The sequence below is a fragment of the Sminthopsis crassicaudata genome, chromosome 5, assembly GCF_048593235.1.
Source record: "Sminthopsis crassicaudata isolate SCR6 chromosome 5, ASM4859323v1, whole genome shotgun sequence".
Taxonomy (NCBI): Eukaryota; Metazoa; Chordata; class Mammalia; order Dasyuromorphia; family Dasyuridae; genus Sminthopsis; species Sminthopsis crassicaudata.
The window spans coordinates 129,058,418-129,081,624 of NC_133621.1; the positions used below are offsets into that span (position 1 = coordinate 129,058,418).

Below are 23,207 nucleotides of genomic sequence, written 5' to 3' on the forward strand. Positions count from 1 at the left end.
TGTACATCTGTGCCAGCAGTTAAATTATCTGTGACCACCCATCGGGAAAGAAAGTGGCACTTCTCTAAATTTCCTTTTCTAGGAAAAGTTCCATGTGCTCTTTCTTAGTTCTGGCTGTGTATTTAATGTTAGTTTTTGTTATTATTGTTGTTGTTTTAAGTTTCTTGTTTCATTTATGGAGATGTCAACATGGAAAAGTTGCTCCAATATTATGGCCCATTTGTTAGTCAGTAAAATAAAGACCACATTTTCAAATACCAACAATTAAGTGAATGAATATGGATGATTAGCTCTATGGTCCTTAAAATTTTTTGCTGTTCCACTACTCTTACAGTGGTAGAAAGAAGGGCCAAGGGAGACCTGAGGGCCATTTTGTAATTGTGTTTGTTTTATTTAATATTTATTTAACAATCTATTTAATAATATATTTGATAATTTCATTTTAATTTTTTTTAACTTAAATTATTTATTTTATTTATCTAAACAGTTCATTATTGCATGTCCTTATTGGCACTAACTCAAGTTTGCCTTGAATAGCAATTTTTTTTTCTCCTGTACCATATTTAAACCTTTCCAGTTTGATTTAGAAACTACTAGAACTTATCTACCTAGCTTTTAAGAACTTATAGTCACCTCTAAGATGGAATCATAGGATCTCTTTGTTTAAATCAGTAGAGCAGATCAGTGGGGTGAATGGAGAGAGCACTGGACTTAGATGTAGAATGCTTTCTCTCACATGTTCTAACCAGGTTTTCCTGGATCCTCTCTCAACTCCAATTTCCTCATCTGTAAAATGGGAATGGTAATAGCACCTACTTCATAAGGTTATTGTGAGGGCCAAGTAAAATAATATGTGTTATTTAACATGTATTGGTCAACCTGCCATCTTGGGGGCGGGGGAAGGAGGGGAAAAATTGGAACAAAAGGTTTGGCAATTGTCAGTGTTGTAAAATTACCCATGCATATATCTGGTAAATAAAAACTATAATTAAAAGAATAATAATATATGTGTGAAGTGCTTTGCAAACTTTAAAGAGTATCAGTATTAGCTGTTATTGTTATTAAAACATTTTCATTGGTTAAGTAGTTAATTGCTTTTCAGAACAGATAAAGTGCTTGAATTTCATAAGGCACACCTCAGGGCAAGGAATTGGATTCATCCCTCCAACAAATATTTGACTATCTCCCTTTTTTTGTTCAGTTTAACAAGCATTGATTAAGTGGCCAAAAGGAAACTTGTAGGAATGGATAGAGAGCCATGTTTTGGCTTTATAGAGAAAATAGATTTGAGTTAGACTCAACTGGATTGGAAGGATTCTATGAGCAGAGGGGGGGAAGGGATTCTGAGCATAGATAAATGTGAGCCAAAGACCCAGAAGCAGGAAAGCACAAAATGTGTGTGGAAGGGTGGAGAAGAGATTAAAAGAGTACAAGGGGAGGTCTAGGATGAGAAAAGGTTGAAAGGGCAGGAAGAAGTTCAGAAATTCATCTTCCAGACTCCACCCTGGGCCCATGCAGTCCTAATTGGGATAGGGTGGGTGGGTGGGTGAGTGAAAACTAATATTCACTCATTGTATCTAGCCAGCCTGAATAGGGCTGATTCCTTCCAGCTATCACCCAAAATCCAGGGCCTCCCCATCATGGACATCTTTCCATGGATATTCCACCCCACCCCCATACCTCCTCCTGGACTTTTTTGCTCTTTGAACCACAATCAAACAAACTGCTACTGGGAAGAGTGTGATAATCTACTGCCCTATAGTTCTCATTCACAGTTCCTGTAACAGGCTGAACCAAAACTTCCTTCCCTTGACTACTGCACAACTATTTGGGCTCCCCTTCCTCTCCCCATTGGAACATAAATCCTTCCAGGACAAGGACTGTCTCATTTTTGTATTTCTGTCTCCTGTTACTGGTCGGTTGATTGATGGTGCTATGTTTGAGGTCTAGGTTAAAGTATTTAAGCTCAGTAGACAAAAGGGTGCTATTGAAAGGTTTTGACTTGCATGACTACATCCGTGCATAAAGAATATAAGTTTAGTTGTTTAGTCATTTTCAGTCATGTACTATTCTTGGTGGTTTTCTTGGCAAAGACACTGGAGTAGTTTGCCATTGCCTTCTCCAGGGGATGAAGGCAAACTGAGATGAAGCGACTTGCCTAAAATCATACAGCTAGGAAGTGTCTGAGGTCACATTTGAACTCAGATCTTCCTGACTTCAGGCCTCTGTGCCACTGTGCCATCTAACTGATTCAGTACCAGTATGAAAAAAGATAAAGGGGAAAGGAAATGTCACACTACCTGTTTGGAGGCTACTAAATAGGGCAAAGCAGAGAGTAATGAGGGCCTGGACTAGGACCATTAGTGGTCACTAAGTGTCGCAAGTCACAGCCTCTGTTTGCCTTAATCCACTGGAAAAGGAATTGGCAAACCACTCCAGTATCTTTGCATGAACAATATGGTCTCCAGGGTCATGAAGAGTTGGGCTGAACAACAGTAACTACTAGGGCAGTGTCTGTGGTAATGAATGAGTAAGGAGGCTATAGATGCTTGACGGCTTATGGAAGCAGAATCAATAGAACTTGCTGACTGAGGGTTCTGGGAGAGGGAAGTAATTTGGGGGCTTTGAGAGAGATGGGGCAGTTGTGTCTGAAGCCTTTGTATGACTACAGAGAACCTCCTTAGGCTAATAGTCTGGGGGAAATCCTCATTTGCTCCATGTTAGTTATAATTCTATAAATGGCCATCCAGATCCACTTGCAGGTTTCCAGTGACAGGGAATTCCCAGTTTCCCTCTCTTTTGGAAGCTACCTATGAAGTTAGCCATATCTAAGTTTGGTTGGTTGGTAAATGCTTCCTTGAACATTTGTTCCTTAAGCATTGTCTTTGCACTGCAAGAAAGAGGGTACAAAAACTATTTTATTTCTAAGTTATTTAATGTCCCCATGATGAAGGGGACCAGATTGTTTCATTGGCATATCCGTCCCTGCATGAATAGATTGTCTCCTTAAAGGAACTATCTAGACTATTAAGTGGAATAAATTGGGGCCAGTTATGGAAAAATCTCATCCCCTAACATTCTCCAGCCCCTACTTGATAGGCCATGGGTAGCGAAATTACCATGACAAACCCTTATTAGGGCCTTCTGATTACTTGTACTAGGCCAGAAGCAGTTTTTGGTGACATTGGGTCATGAGGGACATAGATTCAAACCTCCAAATTGGAGGGAATGCCTTTATGTCCTTGGAAAGATATTGGAAGAGGAACAATCAAACAAGAAGAGGGAAATATATAATGGATCATTATTCCTGGAGGCCTCTCAGTCATTCCTTTTCCAGGCATATTTCTTCTCCTTTTTACTCTCTAAAACCCAAGTCTGTTCTCTTGCCCTTGTTACTACCAAGGCTTTTGGTTTTGCCTTAAGAGAGTCATTACAACTTCCTTCGACCCAATTTGGCTTTATGTCCCAGTTGCATAGGACAAGCCTCAACAGATAGAAAATAGTGCAATGCATACCTTAACCAGTGAATCCAATTAGTGGGTTAACTGGAAAGAAAAAGAACGGTGAAAGGAGATCAAAGGCAAAAATACCTATAAACACATAATTTGTTATAGTGTCTAGGTTTTTTTTTGGTCATGTCCTTTGGGATTTTCTTGGCAAAGATACTAGAGTGGTTTGCTACTTCTTTCTCCAACTCCTTTTACAGATGAGGAAACTGAGGCAAATAAGGTTAAGTGGCCACATAGCCAGAAAGTGTCTGAAGTCAGATTTGAACTAAAAAATTATCAGTCTTTCTGTTTGGAAAAGGGGGTTTAGACTCCAAAGGTATATTGGGGTTTCAGGCCAGTGTCACAAGGTATCTCAAAAGAATTTGTAAGCTTAGGCCTTCTCCCAATCTAGAGGCAAAGATTTTACTATTATATGTCGTTGATTGTATACTCAGTTCCAAAGGGGAGTTAGCCATTAACAAGAAGAAAGACTAGGCTATCACGTTCCCTACCATGCTCCATAACTTAAGTCACAATTAACCAGGAGGAAGATGTGGTTAGTCCTAATGAACTTGCTGCCATGGGAAGTTCCTAATGAAGGTAAGGTGCTATAAGACAGACTAAATTCCTTTTAAAAAGGAGTTTAATGGAAAATTATGCCATCTAACTCTGAAAAAGAGTTAGGACCCTAATAAGATTTAGCAAAGAAGTAAAATACTGATTTTTTTTCCCTATAAAACAACCTACTTCTTTGCTATAGCCTTCTGATTGGATACAGTAATTGTAGAATTTGTCAGTGCAAAGAATTAAACAAGGAATTAAATTACAAGGTCTACTGCAATAAGGGCCTTCTTAGGATAGCAAAATCCTATCAGTGCTCCTCCCTGATTGCCCCCTGCTGGTTATCCTTCTTTCTTGAAAAGGACCAAAATGGTATCACCCTGCTAGAGTCATGTGAGCGTGTCCAACTGTGGCTGACCAGACCAGTATGAGCTTGGAATGCTCTGCCACAGGTCAGGCACCAATAGTCCCTATGAACATTTGGGGTGGACTTTCTAACTTTGTGCATTTCTAGTTTCTTCGGAGCATTAGCTCAATTCTGCTTTGCTCCAGTCTATCACCTTCTCTGATGACAGCGGCAGTTCTGTGTCAATGTCTCCCATGTCATATAATCAATTCTAAAGTTCTTCAAAGAGACCTTTAGAATGTTCTTGTGTTGCTTTTTCTGATCACCTTGTGAGCCCTTACCCTGTGTGAGTTCTCCATAAAATAGTCTTTTTAGCAAGCGTCTATTTGAACAACGTGGCCAGCCCATTGGTGTTGTGCTCTGCAGTAGAGTTGGAATACTTGGCAGTTTAGTTCAAGAACGAATTTACAGGTGATCTTCAGAATCTTTCTAAGATAATTAATTCAAATGGAAACGATTCCTGGCATAGAACTGGTACACTATCCAGATTGCCATCTCCTTCAAAAGGCCTTTCTTGATTTTTCCTATTTGTCAGTGTCTTCAATCACAGTGTCTTGTGATTTTAAATCATGTATAAATGTATTATCTAAATATGTACATGTATATATTTATACATGTATATATAGAGATATATGTGTATATATTCATATTGTATATATACACACACATATAGATACACATTATATATACACTAATATTTTCTTAAATGTGAAGATATTATTTTTAAATGTCAGATCACTAAGATTAGGAACTTTCACTTTTATATTTGTATCCTCCAACACAGTAACACAATGTCTGCCACATAGTAAACATTTAATAACTATTTGTTGATCAATTCTTGTCCATATCCATAGGCTTTGGACTGTTTTTAAATATGTATCTTAGTCATCTATTTTTCCTTATAGCTTTGTTTAAATAAATAAATAATGTACATGTGATTGAAAAAATGACTATTGAACCTGCTCAAAAGAACCAACTGTTTTATAATACTTGAGAGATACTCATTCCAATACAAGACAGAAGGGGTGGAGTTGCCCTCCACCACATACACAAGTAGATGGAATCCTAGAAAGTTAGGGAGAGATTACCAGTAATGAGTATTAATGTGCTAATGAATTACAAATGCCTTTCTATGCCCTGTCATCCTTTTATGAAGTGTGAAGGAGTTCCTGGCTTCAGTTTCAATGGCAGCAGGCCATTGATTGGGAAAAGATTGGTTCCACCCCTTGAAACCTTTATAAAACTCGAGGCACTCAAACAGTTTTTGAGTTCAAGGGATCCAAAACAGAAAACAGCTTTATAAAATGTGACCTCTGTGCTCCCACTAGGGCATCTAGGTTGTGGGACAGAGATTTTTTTTAATCTTTCCCTTCATAATGAAACATATTTGACTAATAGGAGACACCAGTAGGGAACAATTCAGAGAACATAGCCATTCAAAGTTGAGAGCAGATACACTCTCTACAAAAACACAAAAAAAGACAGCATTTAGGGTGAGAAGCAGCTTCACAGTCTGGGATTCTGGCAACAGAGGAGAAACCTGACTATGGATTCAATGTCCTGACAATTGAGAGTTGAGCTGCAAGGAAGAGCAGACCTAGGAAAGGAGACCAGTAGGGTGACCCCCTTACACTGATGCTATGCCCAGAGGAGAGCCCCATGAGGAATTCAGGAGAAGAGAAAAAAATTAGCCCCAGAGGTGTGAGTTGCCTTGTGCACTTATGTGCCTTATTACCATTATACTCTAAATTTGTGCCCACTCTTCCCACAGGTGCTGTGTGTATCTATGGGAAAGTATGCTCCAGGTTTATGGGGGTAATGTTTTGTAGCTACTGTTCTTACTATGCCACCTTAGTAAATGCCTTTGTTTTGAGCTAATTATATCTACTGGATGACTGTTGAAGGTAAGCTCACCAGTTGGGGCTTAGGAACCATGTAAGAGTACAGATCCACAGCTGGATGTGAAAGCAGCCACTCTCCTAGAGACTCAGTCTTGAAACCTGTGATTATTAAGTTGGGAATGTATCCCAGAGACAGTGTCACATACATATAATTGATGTGCTACTTAAAAATTATCCATTAAAGAAACCCAACTTAGCAATGATTTGGTTAGCCTGATTCAAGTTATAATTATGTGGTAACTAATGTGTATGCAAAATATTTTTGAATAATATTTTATTTTTCCCAATTACATGTAAAAACTATTTGTAACATTCATTTTTTTAATTATAGTTTTTATTTACCAGATATATGCATGGGTGATTTTACAGCATTGACAATTGCCAAATCTTTTGTTCCAATTTTCCCCCTCCTTCCCACACCCCAGATGGCAGGTTGACCAATATATGTTAAATATGCTGAAGTATAAATTAAATACAATATATGTATACATGTCCAAACAGTTGTTTTGCTGTACAAAAAGAATTGGACTTTGAAACAGTATACAATTAGCCTGTGAAGAAAATCAAAAATGCAGGCAGACAAAAAAAGAGGGATTGGGAATTCTATGTAGTGGTTCATAGTCATCTCCCAGAGTTCTTTCGCTGGGTGTAGCTGGTTCAGTTCATTACTGCTCTATTGGAACTGATTTGGTTCATTTCATTATTGAAAATGGCCACATCCATCAGAATTGATCAACATGTAATGTTGTTGTTGAAGTGTATAATGATCTCTTGGTCCCGTTCACTTCACTCAGCATCAGTTCATGTGCTTCTCTCCAGGCCTTTCTGAAATCACCCTGCTGGTCATTTCTTACAGAACAATAATATGCCATAATATTCATATACCACAATTTATTCAGCCATTCTCCAATTGATGGGCATCCATTCAGTTTCCAGTTTCTGGCCACTACAAAGAGGGCTGCCACAAACATTCTTGCACATACAGATCCCTTTCCCTTCTTTAAGATTTCTTTGGGATATAAGTCCAGTAGTAACACTGCTGGATCAAAGGGTATGCACAGTTTGATAACTTTTTGAGCATAGTTCCAAATCGCTCTCCAGAATGGCTGGATGTATTCACAATTCCACCAACAATGCATCAGTGTCCCAATTTTCCCACATCCCCTCCAATATTCTGCATTACCTTTCCCTGTCATTCTAGTCAATCTGACAGGTGTGTAGTGGTATCTCAGAGTTGTCTTAATTTGCATTTCTCTGATTAATAATGACTTGGAGCATCTTTTCATATGGCTAGAAATAGTTTCAATTTCTTCATCTGAGAATTGTCTGTTCATGCCCTTTGACCATTTATCAATTGGAGAATGGCTTGATTTCTTATAAATTAGAGTCAATTCTCTGTATATTTTGGAAATGAGGTCTTTATTGGAACCTTTGACTGTAAAAATGTTTTCCCAGTTTATTGTTTCCCTTTTAATCTTATCTGCATTAGTTTTGTTTGTACAAAAACTTTTCAACTTGATATAATCAAAGTTTTCTATTTTGTGATCAATAATGATCTCTAGTTCTTCTTTGGACATAAATTCATTCCTCTTCCACAGGTCTGAGAGGTAAACTATCCTAGTAACATTCATTTTTTAAAACTTTTGTATTCCAAATTCTCTCCTTCCCTCCTTCTCTGAGATAGTATGCAAAGTATTAAAATTCCATTTCTTTAGGAAATACTTTATAATTCATTCCCTTTTCCTGGTGATGGTTTATCACATGGATAACTGACAGTGTGGGCAAGTGGAAAAAGCACTGGCTCTAGTCTCAGAGAACCAAGATTTTATTCTTTTTTTTTCCCCCCCTTGAGGCTGGGGTTAAGTGACTTGCCCAGGGTCACACAGCTAGGAAGTGTTAAGTGTCTGGGACTAGATTTGAACTCAGGTCCTCCTGAATTCAAAGCTGGTGCTCTATCCACTGTGCCACCTAGCTGTCCCAAGACCCAAGATTTTAAACCCAACTCTTACCTATGCAATCCTGAGCCAATGACTTAATAATATGGGTTTCAGTGTCTTCATCTTTCAAATGAGGGAAGTGAATTAGATGAAATATGAGGATTTTTTTTCCAACTCTAGATCTGTGATCCTAATAGAATTAAGCATTCTCCCCTTTCTTCCACCTTAATTTTAGAGCAGTGAGGCTACCTGGTGAAATATAAAGAGTGCCAGATTCTGAGAAATGAAGATCTAGATTAAAATCTGATTTATGATTCAAACTGTCCTGAGCACATCATCTAACCTTGGTGTTCTATGGAACTCTAAAACTATAGTAAAGCAGACCAGTGGCAGAACTTCATTAGTGAGTGGGTGAAAACCCAAATTTCAGAGTTCTACCTACTTTCCTAAGTAAATAAGTGAATAGCATTGATTGAACCCTTCCTACCATTCTTTACTCTACCACCATTGACTGAGCCTTTGAATCTTTGCTATAAAGCACAACTCAAAAATTATCCTGAGATTTCAGGTGGCACAACTAAATCCTTGTAGGGGATAGTGTATTACCTGTTATTGAGTACTTAGATGCATTCATCTCTGCTGATATTTTGCTGCCTTTTCTAATAGGCTGTAAAGCGGTTCTTGAAACAAGAATGCAAATGCCATGGGGTGAGTGGATCCTGTACCCTGAGGACCTGCTGGCTGGCCATGGCTGACTTTAGAAAGACGGGAGATTATCTTTGGAAGAAATATAACGGGGCCATCCAGGTGGTCATGAATCAAGATGGCACTGGTTTCACTGTGGCTAACAAGAGATTTAAGAAACCAACCAAAAATGACCTGGTCTATTTTGAGAACTCTCCAGACTACTGTATCAGGGACCGAGATGCAGGTAAGCCCAAAACACCTCAGGCAGGTGTCACCATTCAGATTCCCAGATGACACCATTCTAGTGAAGTCCCATATCTACAACTGATTCTTCCAATAATTTACTTCATTGCTTCACTCACATAATTTATAAATTCCATACTAAAAAAGTATAGAAATATTTCCCAAGTTAACTGAACAGAGAAAAGTAGATAGTGATTCATAAAACCTATATTGCCATAATGAGCCAGAGTTTGGGGATAAATGGAAGCATATTGTACAGGGTTCAAATTCAAAGGGTTCTTTATATCAAGGGCATCGAACTAGATAATTTTTTGAAATCTATGTATAATATATATATGTGTCAACTTATACAAGGCATGAGCAGAACAATTACTTGTATTGGAGGATTTTGAACAAACATTCGGACCCCACTCAATAGGTAAATATTTCTTGTTGTTTTCAAATTAATTTAGGGAACCCAAGCAGAAGATACCAAATGGAAATTATTAATGACATTCTAAATAATGAATAAGCCAAAGAACAAATCATAGAAACTATTAATAAATATGTGAATGAGATTGATAACAATGAATTAGCATATTAAATTTCTGGTATGTATCTCTATAACCAGTCTTCAGAGGAAAAATTATAGAATAGAAGAATAATTAACAAAAAATTAAGGGAGGAGTGATGAGTTGAATATGTAATTAAAAAAAAAACAACCTAGAAAATCGATGTGCTTTCAGAGAGTACTTAATATAATTTAAGGAATCACAGTTAATCTGCTGCCTGAGGGCAAATTACTTGATATTTGTATCATGTCACAGTGGGACTTTGAGCTGATTCCTTTTCCTTTTCTTCACACAGTAGCAGATCTATCATTGTCAACATACAGTAGCTAACTGTCCATTTTGCAATTAACTGTATTATCTTGATTCAGACCAAAGATTTAAATTATGGGATTGCTGTAGACATATGAGGGATTAGAGGGCATGATCTGTAAAAGCAAGAAAGTTAGATATAGAGAGAAGAAAAAGTGGTTTCATATTCTGCTTCTGTTATACAAAGGCTTTATCTGTACATACAGATGACAAGTTGACTAGTTTTTCAATGTATTTAACAAATTCAGCAAAAAATAAAGTAAAATGGGTGAGTTGGTTGAAATCATCTGATTTTTTTTTCTCTTTTAATTGACTTTTGGGGTTTCTCATTGTTTAATGCCCTCTTTTTATTAATCATTTTCCGTGGTTATGTGGATTTTTAAGCTAAGTGCTGCAGCTTTAAGAATTGCTTTTCTTCACCCCTCATCCTTCCCATTCCCACACAGGTCCTAGTCATCTTCCAATTTCAATGTATTCTGTATGTTCTGATTTTTATGTGTTTCTCTCCTTTTAGAATGTAAGCTCCTTGAAGCCAGGAACTGTTTTTGTTTTTGATTTTTCTTTGTATTGATAGTGGCTAGCCTGGCATTAAGCATGTGCTTAATAATTCTTGTAAAGTGATTTGACACATAGACCAAGTAACAAGTGAATTTTTTTAACAGGCTAAATTTTTTGCTTTTCTTTGAGATGTCCACCCTAACCTGACAAACTTTGTGTTGTTAGGCATTGCTTAAGCAGTTAGATACAGACACAAATGCAGCTATATGAAGACTGGCTTGGGGCAGGTAGGTGGTAGAAGTGTTTAGAGCAATAAGCTTTGAGTTAAAAAGACTCATCTTCATGAATTCAATCTGGCCTCAGACTATATGACCCTAAGCAAGTCACTTAATCCTGCTGGCCTTCTGTTTCTTTAAAATGAGCTGGAGAAGGAAATGACAAACCACTCCAGTATTTTTGCAAAGAAAATCCCAAATAGTGTCTTAAAGCCTGCGATACAATTGAAAAAATGACTCAACAGGAGACTTACTTTGTTCTTTCTTTCTCTTCTGAACATTTCATATTAGTTAACAGTTATTATGTTAAGGAATGCCTTTCTGTCAACCCCTTAGAAAATGACAATAACATTTAAAATTTGCAAGGTGCCTTAAATAATATTATTTAGTGTAATGCAAAGGTATCAAACTCAGCTCCAGTAAGTTTCCCTTAGAACTCCTAAACACAGCCTGAGCCAGATTTATATGTAATTGGAGAATACTTAGCAAAAGAAATAAAAAATACAATACAACACATAATGTTGATTTGTGGTTTTCTAAGTCAACATATAGCCAGCAGAGATAAATTTCTATGTGAGCTTGACAACACGTATGTAGTGAATAGGAAAAAAAACCCTCAAAGTTAGGAAAGCCTGGGGCCAATACCATTGGCTCTGACAAATATGGTTTTTTGACTCTGCAAGTTCCTTAACTTCTCTGTGTTCTAGGCTGATGGTGTCAAACTCAAATAGAAACCTGGAGATCCCTAATCAGTATGTGCAGATCTTTGCAGCTGGGTATTGACTTAGTTTTTTTAATGTAATGTTGTCTATATTTTACTTTATTTGTATTTATTTTGTGAAACATCCCCAATTACTTTATAATCTAGTTCATGCAGCACATGATAGTGCTGGGCTGCATACTTGACACTTATGTTTTATAATTATCTTCCCAATTAGTGATGCTGGGGAGGGATTTTGCAGCATCTGCCACAGATGGCTAGATGAGCTGTTGCTTCATTTGGACCATGGTGTTCTTCTAGTCCATGTGACTGTCATCACAGAGGTTGCATAACCCACCGCCTATGCCGGTCTATGTTAGGAGACACTCCTCATTGCCTCTGCCCCTGTACTCTAAGGAGGAAATGGCCCTGTTCTTGAAGGACACGTCTACTTCACCACTCTCAAGGACTTCCACCACCTGTTACCGTTCTTTATTGAATCAGGCCTGAACAATAGGTTCTCTTCTGCGAGGTCTGAGGAGGTCTTACTCATCTTCTGGTAATCACTCATCTCTGCAGAGCCTCTCACATGGCTGCGGAGCCCTCAGCTCCTGATGCCTTTCTGGCCCAGTTGCTAATCTAATAGTGACAATGGTGAGCTGGGGCATTTCACCCACTCTCTCTTGCTAAGAGGCTCCTCTTCTTTGGATTTAAGTCTGAAATCCATCTTCCCTAGAAGAAGTCTGGTCTCAATGAAAAGGGATCGTTTCCTTTTTCTTACATTTTGGTTCATTAAACCCTTCCTGGTGCCTCAGAGGTAAAATATTGAAAGCTTAGATGTAGACTCATGTCCAGTTTCTCTCCAAAAGTTTGGGAGTAGGGGAGTAGAAAGACACAACATGAGTCAAATGTGGGACAACAGTTTATTACTACCCTTAAAAGAAATGTTGTGAACAAAAGATGCTCTCCAGTGTGCACTGACAGTGACTTAAGAGATCACAGTGCTAACTACTGTTATACTAGTCCAGAAGGCGATATATCTAAACATGAAGCAGTTTTTTTTCTAACATTTTACATTTCACCTTTGCTCTGCACTATCTTCCTCAAAGTTCATGTCTTCTAGCAACATAGGCCAAGGGCTTCTCCTTTTTTTTTTTTTTTTTTTTTTTTTTTACTATCTACTTTTCTAGCTGGCTAAACATTTTTTGTTTTTGTTTTTTGTTTTTTTTTTTGCTAAGGTAATTGGGGTTAAGTGACTTGCCCAGGATCACACAGCCACGAAGTGTTAAGTGTCTGAGATCAAATTTGAACTCAGGTCCTCCAGACTTCAGGACTGGTGCTCTATCCACTGCTCCACCTAGCTGCCCCATGAACATTGTTTTTTAAGTATATATGATCAGGCTTGAAGTTGGCCTTGTGAGTTTGAGAGGTAGCTGACTGACAGCAAAAACAACTGCTTCATGTTTAGATATATCGCCTTCGTGGCTGTGTGATCCTGGGCAAGTCACTTAACCCCAATTACCTTAGCAAAAAAAAAACAAAAAACAAAAACAAAAAATGTTTAGCCAGCTAGAAAAGTGGATAGAAGTTAGAACAAGCACCCAGGGGACTATAGATGAATTTGTAATTCATGTGGAATTGCAGCAGGAATGGGGAGAGCACAATCCATCTCCTCACTTCCATCAGGGGAAGAATAGAAAGAAAGGGAAAAAAAAAAAAAAACAGAAGAGCAGGAAAAAATGAGCAAAAGGCTATCTCTCCTTTTCCAAAGGTCCACTGAGTCATTGGCTCCTCTGGCTCAGCAAAGAATGAGGGCATCACTTTATTATTTGAAAACACCCATGTCCTTCAACCCCAAGCCACCACGTAGTCAGAAGCAGCCAGGAAGTTCATTATTTCAGATGTGCCCAAATGTTGAGTCACCAATGCCCCTTGGAAGTTTCCAGGGAAGCTCTGGATCACACTGACTGGGATAGCCCCTATAGGCCAAGTCATTTGTCATTACTCTGAAATGACATCATACCACCAAGAGATGAATCTTTCTTTGATCCTTCCATTCTCCATGTCAGAGCCTCACAGGTAGTAGGTAGGAAGCTGAAGGGTCACATTGATCAGCAACTATTGGAGAGATTGGCAGAGGGAAATTGGGCCCAGGCTGAGAAAGATATTAATTTGGGTCAGGTTGCAGCTGATAATCTCAAGTATGCAAATTTGCTAGTCATTCTTAGGAATCTGTAGGGAAAACCCAAGCCCAGCCCGGTAGGAGAATCTGAGCTGAACCAGACAAACCATAATTCAAAGGAAAAACAACATAGCAGAGCATGAGAAATAACAGAAAACTGTATATTCCCTTTCCTAAGCAAGCTGAGTCCAGATCATCGGCAAGTCAAATGGAAACAACTGTGAAAGTCTTTCACTGGACTCAAGTCCACCCAACTACCAAATAAAATTACTCAGGGTTTTGTTTGTTTGTTTGTTTGTTTGTTTGTTTAAGGAGCTGTCTTAGAGGTGGTCTCATACAAATGCCTCCAAGGAGTCCACAACCTGATTCTCTCTTTCAGGGTATAAGGTTTGGTTTCATGGAGTAGCCATGATAGAAAATCTTTAAAAATATGAAGATGAAGTTTTCCTAGAGTTCCCTGGTCCAATCCTCTGTGCTCTGTGTTCTTTAAACATTTGGGAGTTATTTCTTCTGGTTCTGGTGTTGCAGGATGACCAGAAAAAGTTATTTTTCTTTTCAGTCAATATCATGGCAGCCTATATTAGGGAGACCGTCCCACAATAAGGTAAGACAATTGAGCAGGCGGGCTGGTGTAGCAGCCTGTACTTTTCAATGTCTTAAAAGCCAATCCAGGAGCCAGCCACCCCAACTTCAACCTGTCAGTGCTTACCCTGAAAATGAAGGTCCTCCATGATGTTTCCAGTTTTATCTTCTGTTCTTTCCTTACTAAATCCTAATCAAACTAAAGTACCGTTTTCTGTGACTTGTAGTGTTTTATATGTACATACCTGATAAGTACTTCTCTGATTTGATGCTTTAATCATGTTTTTCCCTTTGTCTTTAATACCATAATTTCCTATCAACTTCTATTCTCCTGTCCCTTTTCTAACAATAATTATGGTAATAATAGTTAATATTTATTTAGCATGTACTATGTTCCAGGCATTGTACTAAACTAAAACTATTACATCAGTTGATTTTCATAGTAACCCTATGAAGTAGGTGCTATCTTATCATTTTACAAATGAGAAAATTGAAGCAAACCAGAATGTGAAGTTATTGAGGGTTTTATATGCCCCCAAAGTACTTCGTGCATGACCATAGGGCCTTCAGTGATAGAGAAGTGGAGAAAGCACTGGCTTTGGAGGTAAAAGGCTGTAGGAACAGTGTGACCTCAGTCAAATTGCTTCATGTCTCTGAGATTCAGTTTCCTAGCATGAAAAATGGGGATAATAATGTTTTTTACTATCTATTTAACAGTATAATCAGGAAGATTAAAAAAGTGCTTTGTAAATGACTAAACATCATTCAATTGAATGTTATTTGTTAACTATCAAAATACCTTTTTTTTTTAGAGCAATAATTCTTTTAAAAATTATTTTATTTTTCCATACACATATAAAGATAGTTTTCAACATTTATCTTTGCAAAACCTTGTATTACAATTTTTTCTCCTTCCCTCCCCCATCCAAAACATATAGGCTAAACATGTGCAATTCTTCTAAACATATTTGACATGCTGTGCAAGAAAAAGCAGATCAAAAAGGGAAAAAAAACACAAAAAAGAAAAAACAAACAACAACAAAAAGGTGATCCACATTCAGTTTCCATAGTTCTCTCTCTCTTTGCAGATGGCATTTTCCATCCCTATACTATTGAAATTGCCTTGAATCACTACATTGTTGAAAAAAGACAAGTCCATCACAATTTATCATCATATAATCTTGTTAACTGTGCACAATGTTTTTTGCTCACTTCAGCATCAGTCAAAATTCTTTATTACATAAAAAAAGAAGTTTGTCATAGAGGAAAAAAAAATCTCCATTTCTACTACTACCACATGCCTTCCATATTTATTTATTTATTTTTTTGGTCAGTTTAAGTGGTCATAGAAGAAGATAATCCTTAGCAAAAAAAAAAAGTAAAAATTTGTACTAGGAAAAATTCTGAGTGAATGAAGGATAGTTAGACATCTCTCCATAGCTTTTATCTCTTCTCTCCCACTTTGCAAATTCCAGATCTCCTTTACAAAGTAATAGTGGGAATAGAAAAGGAGATATTCATTGAAAGACTTTTAAAACACATTGAGCTACTTTTAATTGCCATCATCACACACCCTTTTTCTTTTCAGCCTATTCAGGAATTGCCTGCTGCCAGAATGAGCAAAAACATAGGACAGCTTGTATTGTAGATGGCAAGTAGTGTGAAAGCTGTGTAAAAGACACTTCATTTATTAAAACTTTACAAGTCCATTCCCCAGAGGGAACCCTTACCTCCATGATGCTCTTCACTAGCACCTCCATCAACCTCAAATCAGCAGCTGTTCACACCTGTCTGATTTTTACAAATGTGCTGTTCCTTTACCTTTCACTCTCCTGCAGGCCACAGGAGTTAGGTTCAATCTTCAACATTGAACTTCATGTGCAGCAGATTTTCTGCTGGAAAATAAGAGCAAATCTATGCTCGAGTCCACAATCAATGGCACTACTAAGATAGCCAGCTTAGATCCTCCTTCTGTAGAGGTCTACCACCTGTCATACAGTCAGAAATGGAGAATAGGTTTCCACTGAAATCATTCCCCAAATTATATTCCAAAAATGTTAATCTTTCTGAATTAATTGCAATGAAATTGCAAAATGAAACAGAGTTAGTGATTGGGAACAGTCCCCAAATAGAGGAAAACTGAAATTTCCTGCCAGATTTTCAGAGCATGATTATGAGACAGTGTTTATGAAATGGAATAATGGGATCATTTACACACACATACACATACACACACACACACACAGCATACACAGAAACAGAGAGACAGAGTTTGAACTGATCAATCACAATAATTAGTTTTTTTGAAAATGGAAATCGAAGAGTTAAGGATAGCCCTGAATTTGCCAAACTAGACGACTGGGAATGTAAAGGTACCTTTAGATATTTAGAAAAGATGTTTAGAAAAAGAAAAGGGTGTACGATGAGATCACTGAACTAGAACACTTGGTTGACAGACCATTACCTAACTTCTTGAAAAAAGCAGCAGAATGCATGGAAAAGACAATATCATGGTGGTCTGAATTGGGAGTTACATTCTGATACAATGAACTCAAAGAAAGACAAGCTAAACAGGCATTAGCAAAGAGAAGGTCTGGATGTGGCCTTGGGGAGCAAGGCATGCCCTGATTCTCTCTCCAGGCCTCCGGTGAGAGATATGACAGAGATACCAGGACTGGAAGATGCAGTCACCTCCGATAAGCATCTTTCTCTGAAAAAGCCATCAAGATGAAAGAAGCCTAAAGAGTTTGTGTGTTATGGAATGATTGCTCCAGAAGGCCCAATAGGCAGAGTTTAGGGAGTGAAGAGGATAAACTGGAGATTAAAAATAGAGATTGAGGAAGGAGGTGCTTTATTCAATTAATTACACAGAGGTTGGGAGGGGAGCAGGTTGTGGTCATTTGTTCCTAACCGGGATAGCAGGCAGTGGGAGTGGCTCAGCTGAAGATGAAAATTGCTTCAGGGGGATTTTCCTGCCATTTTAGAGGTGAAAGTAAAAGGACCCAGCCAATGTTACCAGGGCCAGTGAGTAAGTGGAAAGGGGGCTGAAACACAAGGCCTGTCTCATTCTACCAATCCTGGCTGTTTCTATTATCTGATACACACCTATATTCACTGACTTTCCTAAAAAGGACAGTAATTTCTTTACTATGTTAACTCTGCTCTGCCGTATCTCAGTCATATTCAAACTTTATTTTTAAAAAAATTCAATGTGAATGTAATCATTTTAAGTGTGTCTGATTAGCATTTGGCATAAGTAGGCATAAACTGGGTCTCTGTCAGAGTTTCCAGATGATTTTGTTGTTGGGCTGTTTTTTCAGTTGAGTTTGACTCTTCATGATTCTATTTGGGGTTTTCTTGGTAAAGATAATGAGTAGTTTGTCTTTTCTTTCTCTAGTACATTTTATAGATAAGGAAACTGAGACAAACGGGATAAATGGCATGACATATGCCAATATGAATAAAAAGATAAGACGGCATATAGATGGGAAATAGCATGAGAGTTGTTTAAAGCAGGGCTTCCTAAACTTTTTCCACTCATTATTCCCTTTCCCCTAAAAAATTTTCATGTGACCCTGGGCATATAAACATAATCCCTATATTGTAAAATAGATATGCAAATCAAACAATTATTGAAAATAAGTCATAATTGTGTGACCCTCACATTCTGTTGCAAAACTCATATGGAGCTGTAAGCCACAGTTTAATAAGTTGGTGTATACAGGATATTTCATTTATTAAAACTGCATACTTCCCTGAGAAAATTACTCATTTCCCAGTATTCTAGGAGCTTTGGGATGTGAAGTCATGAGTTCGAATGAGTTCAAATGAGTTCAAATCCAGCCTTAGACATTTACTAGCTACGTGACCCTAAGCAAGTCACTTAATGTCTAAGTGCATCAATTTTCTTATCTGTGAAATGGTGATAATAGTACCACCTCCCAGTGTTGTTATATGAATAAGATGAGATACTTGTAAAGCTATTTTGCAAGCCATAAAATGCTATGTAAGTGCTTACTATTATTAGCTAAGACTATAAATTTCTGAGGTGCTAACTTGTATGGATTGATAGGGAGATAGCTCTGTAGAGTTTTTTATACTGATGAAATCACAGAACTAGATTCTACCCCTCACCCCCAAAAACATCCCACCATATGTTAAAAAGATGTTATAACCCTTTTAGTTTTGCCCTTTCCAAGCCACAAGAATGACAAGGAATTTGCTTATCCAAACTGTATTCTTTTGGGAAGATATTACTTTTATTTTATATCAATGACTATGACAGATCCTTATGACCTAGAGGAGATAGAATCATGGATAAAACAGTTAACCAAAATGTTCATTTTTCATGCTTTAGTGTTATGCTGTTACCATCATTTGTGGGTAATGAGATTGCTGCTGTAAAAACTTTTCTAAGATCTGGCTGCTGAAGCACCTCTCTCTTCCCCAGTTGACCCTGTAGAGAGGGCTTAATCTGACAAAAAAGATTTTGTCCAATGGAAATCCCTATTTAGTAAAATGTTCTCAGTTAAGTCAGGTAAAGGTCCAATCTATTACAACTTAGTATAACCAAAGACCATTATTATTCTAAATTCACAAAATATAGAGCTGGAAAGGAACCTTAAGGACTGCTCACTTCAAACCCCCATTTTATAGATAGGGGAAACTGAGACCCAGAAAGAAAAGCTGATTTCTACAAGATCAAACCCAGTTCTTCTGATTTCAAGTCTATGCTAATTCCACACTTCCACAATAACTCCTTTTATATTTTTTCTTTGAACTTTGAAAGGTATCCCTGCTATCATCTCTGGTGATACTTTCTAAACCAAACAGATCACATTCCCCAGGCATACCTTCTTCTTCTCCTGTATAACTGATAGTTATTGGTGCCTTTCCTGAAATAGCTATAGTAAGTCTACCCCATGTACAGAGTGCCTCCTTCTCTTCCTCTTAATATTTTGTGACTACCGGGGAAGCACTTGGGTTGACCATCTATTCATTATCCTTCAGTTTTGCTACACAACCAGCCCACCTCCTTTTATGTAATGAAAATGCCAAATAGGAGATGTTTTTTCCATAAGGTATATAAATCATTAATAGAATCTCTGACTGGCAAGAGAATATCACATCACACCAAGAAGAACCTATTTTCCAGTAAATGGGACTACCAGATGTTGAAATTGGGTTATTAACCACAGATACTGGACTCTGAGAAAGTCAATGGATTAGAGTACATTTTAAATCAAATAATATATGATTTCTCATTTTAGTTCACCATCTAGTTTCATAATAACTTGGCCTTACTCTTATATGAACAGAGGAACTGAATTTTTTTTCTTTTTTGTTGCAAAAAGAGGACAAGAATGAGGGAAAGCTCAGTTATGTTAAACTGGTCATTTTCTAACCACTTTGCTGAATACAATCTAGATGATCAGGAACCATTTTAAATGCCAAAGTATTTTTTTTTAATAATAACTAACTGAATTTGCTTGGATATTTTTTTAGAGATCTGTGTGTTGAGTGGAGATACAACTCACATATCCTAAACTATTTCCCTTCACAACCACAAGTAGTTTGGTTAGCACATTCTTTTATATTAAGGCTCTAGAAGGCCTCTTTTAAAATGTAAATATAATTTTAGTGGACCTAAAAACAACCATTAGTTAAGAAAACATTAAAACTCAAATTTCCTTATAACTTAATCTCAATAATTAATCTCTGAAAAGACAACACATTAAAGCTATGACTGGACATGAAAACTTTAGCTTAAGTTATTTTAATTGAGTTTAGTAAACCAGACTACAAGGCCCCCTTGGGAATGAGGCACCAGAGATGAGTTCTGTTAGAGGGAGAAGGGAAAAGATAAGGACTGTTTAATAGGGCAGGCTGGCTGGGGAAGCTCAGGGGTGGGGGGAGGCGCAGGTTTGAGTTGTCTGATGACAGGATGAGGGTATGGAACCTAAAGGGACCCCCCTCTAAAAGTATAAAGAAGCAGTAAAAAGAGATGGAGGAAAGGCTATTGAAAACTCATGTCAATAATTTCATAATTTTAATAGGATCACTCTTAGAACCAACTGTTCACAAGTCTTTTTATACTTCTCTTTTTTCATCACAATATCTTCATATTCCAATCATCCCTAAAAAAAATTCCAAGAAGTAAATAGCTTGTTATACCTTGTACCAAGAAATGGTCAACAGAAAACGTGAAATGTGATAAATATTGAGCATATATATTTGTGATTATTTACATGTTTATACACAAGGTTGTTGTTCCTCCTTTGTTCTCAAAAAGGACCCATATTGTCTCTGAGTGTATGTATTGATTCATTCTGACTACTCCAGCATCACTGAGATCTGGTGGTCAAACTAACTGCCCAGGATGATGTGTGTGTGTGTGTGTACACATGCATGTATATATGTGTGCATGTATATATACACACATTTGTGTGAAGGTAGTGCGGTATGTTACACATATGTGGGTTATTACACATATGCCTATCTGAAGACAGAAAAAAATCTTAAAGGTCATCTGATCAAAATCCCTCATTTTTCAGATGAAGAAAGTGAAGATACAACAGCCTCAGGTTTAAACACCCTGGTATAAGTGGCAAAGCTAGAATTTGAACCAGGTCTCTCAAGGCTCACTCCATCACTTTTTCTACTTTTATCCCATATTTTCTTCTTCAGTTGAATTAAAGCCAGGATGTCTCATCTATAAATTTTGCCTCTCATCGTATACAACTCCACAATGTTGCTGTCCATGTGACATTTTGCAGAGCAGCGGCTTCCTCAAATTGCAGGTTAGAGCTTGAAAATTGGATTTTCTGGGACAGTTGTTCTGTAGGCTTTGCCGTTATCTTCTGTGGTATTGCACCGGCCATCTGGAAGTCAGGAGAAACCTTTCAAGTTAGAGATAGGTTCATCTCCAACTGGAGGAATGCTACTCTGGCCTCCTAAGAAGGGGTCTGCACCTAATCACAGGCCACTTTCAGCCGTTCATAATGTCAGAGTGCTGACCTGAGACCAGGGTCACTTTGCGGTCTCCTTCCCAGCTCCAGAGAACAAATAGAACAACCTTTTTTCCAGTCAAGTTCAAGAGAGAAATTGAGAGGAACAGTTGTTTAACTTGTTCCCTGTTGAAAGAGTGATACCTGGCTGGCAGTTGCCTGACTGGGATGTGGGATGTAAGCTATCAGATATCAGATTTGTTTTATGTGAATCACACTCAGCAAGCGAGGTTCACAGCCCATGGAAACCTGATCCCAATCCCAGTACTCGTGGAATAGTATTCTAGGCTGGCTGCTTTGGGTGGACATTAGGCAGTTCATTTAGAAAACACTTATTTGGTGCCTACTGAGCAAAGCAACTGTCTCAGGAGCTGGGAACTCAAAAGCTACGTGAGGTACAGACCTTGCTTCCAAGGGATTTCTGAGAGGGAAGAACGGCATACACACAAATACCCATGACTTGAGAAAGAATGAGATAAAAGTGAAAGAAAGGTGACCAAAAAATCCCATGAGAAATTGAGAAGGGAAAGATCATTTTCACTTGGGTGGGAAATTAAAAAGTATTTTTAAGACAGAGGAGAAAAGATTAAAATAAGCAACATTTACAAAATGCATATGTTCTATGTATATATACCTGTACATTGTATTCATACACATATATATTCATATACATACTTTTTTATTAGGTCATTTTCAGTCACGTTTAACTCCTCATGACCCCATTTGGGATTTTCTTTACAAAGATCCTATAGCAGTTTGCCATTTTCTTCTCTAGCTCATTTAATAGATGAGGAAAATAGAATTAAGGGACTTTCCCAGGATCACATAGCTAGTAAGTGTTTGTAGCTATTTGATGCGTGTGCATCCATGTATGTATGTGTATTTTGAACTTTGTTGTTTAGGATTTCACTAAACTGATTTATGATTATTTGATTAGGCTAATTTTCAGTGAATTTTCCTAATACTTATGATGGATGAATAGATGGATGAATGGATAGATGGATAAAAAATTATTTAGGCTTACTCTGTACCAACTGTTGTACTAACTACAAATGTATGAATATTTAGACAAAAAAACTAGTCAGTACTTACTCTCGAGGAACTCACACTCTAATTAGAGAAGACAGCACATAAAAGAAAATTCAGCTTCAGGACACATGAAAAGTCCCAAATTCTAACGATGCAGTTTTGTGATGAATAGTAAGATCGGGGGTCCCTGGATTACAATAGTAGGTCAGTGCTAGTGATCTGAAGAACATACAGGAAGGACAGATGATGCGGCCTGGAAGACTTTAGGAGGCTGTGAATGGCAAGGCCGGGTCCTGTATGTGATCAGAAGCAATAAAGTTGACTCATTTTATCCAAAAGCCTGTGAAAGCATCAAGCAGCCCAGGCAAGGGCGAGAGGCAGGGAATGTCGTACCTTCAATAGCGTGAGCTGCAGCCAGAAAGATGGGGTCCTTTGGGACCTTTGAGCTGCATTCTGTGCTCTGTCATGGAGTGTTTCTCTCTGTTTTGTCATCATAGAAATGGGAAGAATAAATGCCTCAAAAGATTACTCATAGGATTTAGAGCTACATAAAAAAAAGAGTCTGAGATCTTCAATTCCAATCCTTGATTTTGTAGAGGGAGAAATGGCTTAATGGTTAAATGATTGGCCTAAGAGGCAAGATTTATAACAACAAGGTAGTTAGAACTCAGCCTTTCTCATCCCAAATTTCTGTGATCTTTCTACTCCTCTAATGTGCTGAGCAAGGTCTGAAGAATGATTTTCAGGAAGTTACTAGGTAGAACATCCAGGAAGGAGATAGGATCTATAGGTATATGTCTAAACAATAATAATACTATCACCTTACAACCGTTAAGTGTTTTGTAGTTTTC

At 37.7% G+C, this 23,207-nt stretch overlaps 1 protein-coding gene across 2 annotated transcripts in view; it reads left to right on the forward strand.

The window, feature by feature from the left end:
• WNT2 (Wnt family member 2) overlaps positions 1–23,207 on the forward strand; it is a 66,586-nt gene that overhangs the window by 26,553 nt on the left and 16,826 nt on the right. For both annotated transcript variants that reach the window (XM_074268211.1, XM_074268212.1), the window contains one exon: positions 8,960–9,224. In XM_074268211.1, the coding sequence (XP_074124312.1) occupies positions 8,960–9,224 (265 nt within the window). The remainder of the gene's footprint in view (positions 1–8,959; positions 9,225–23,207) is intronic.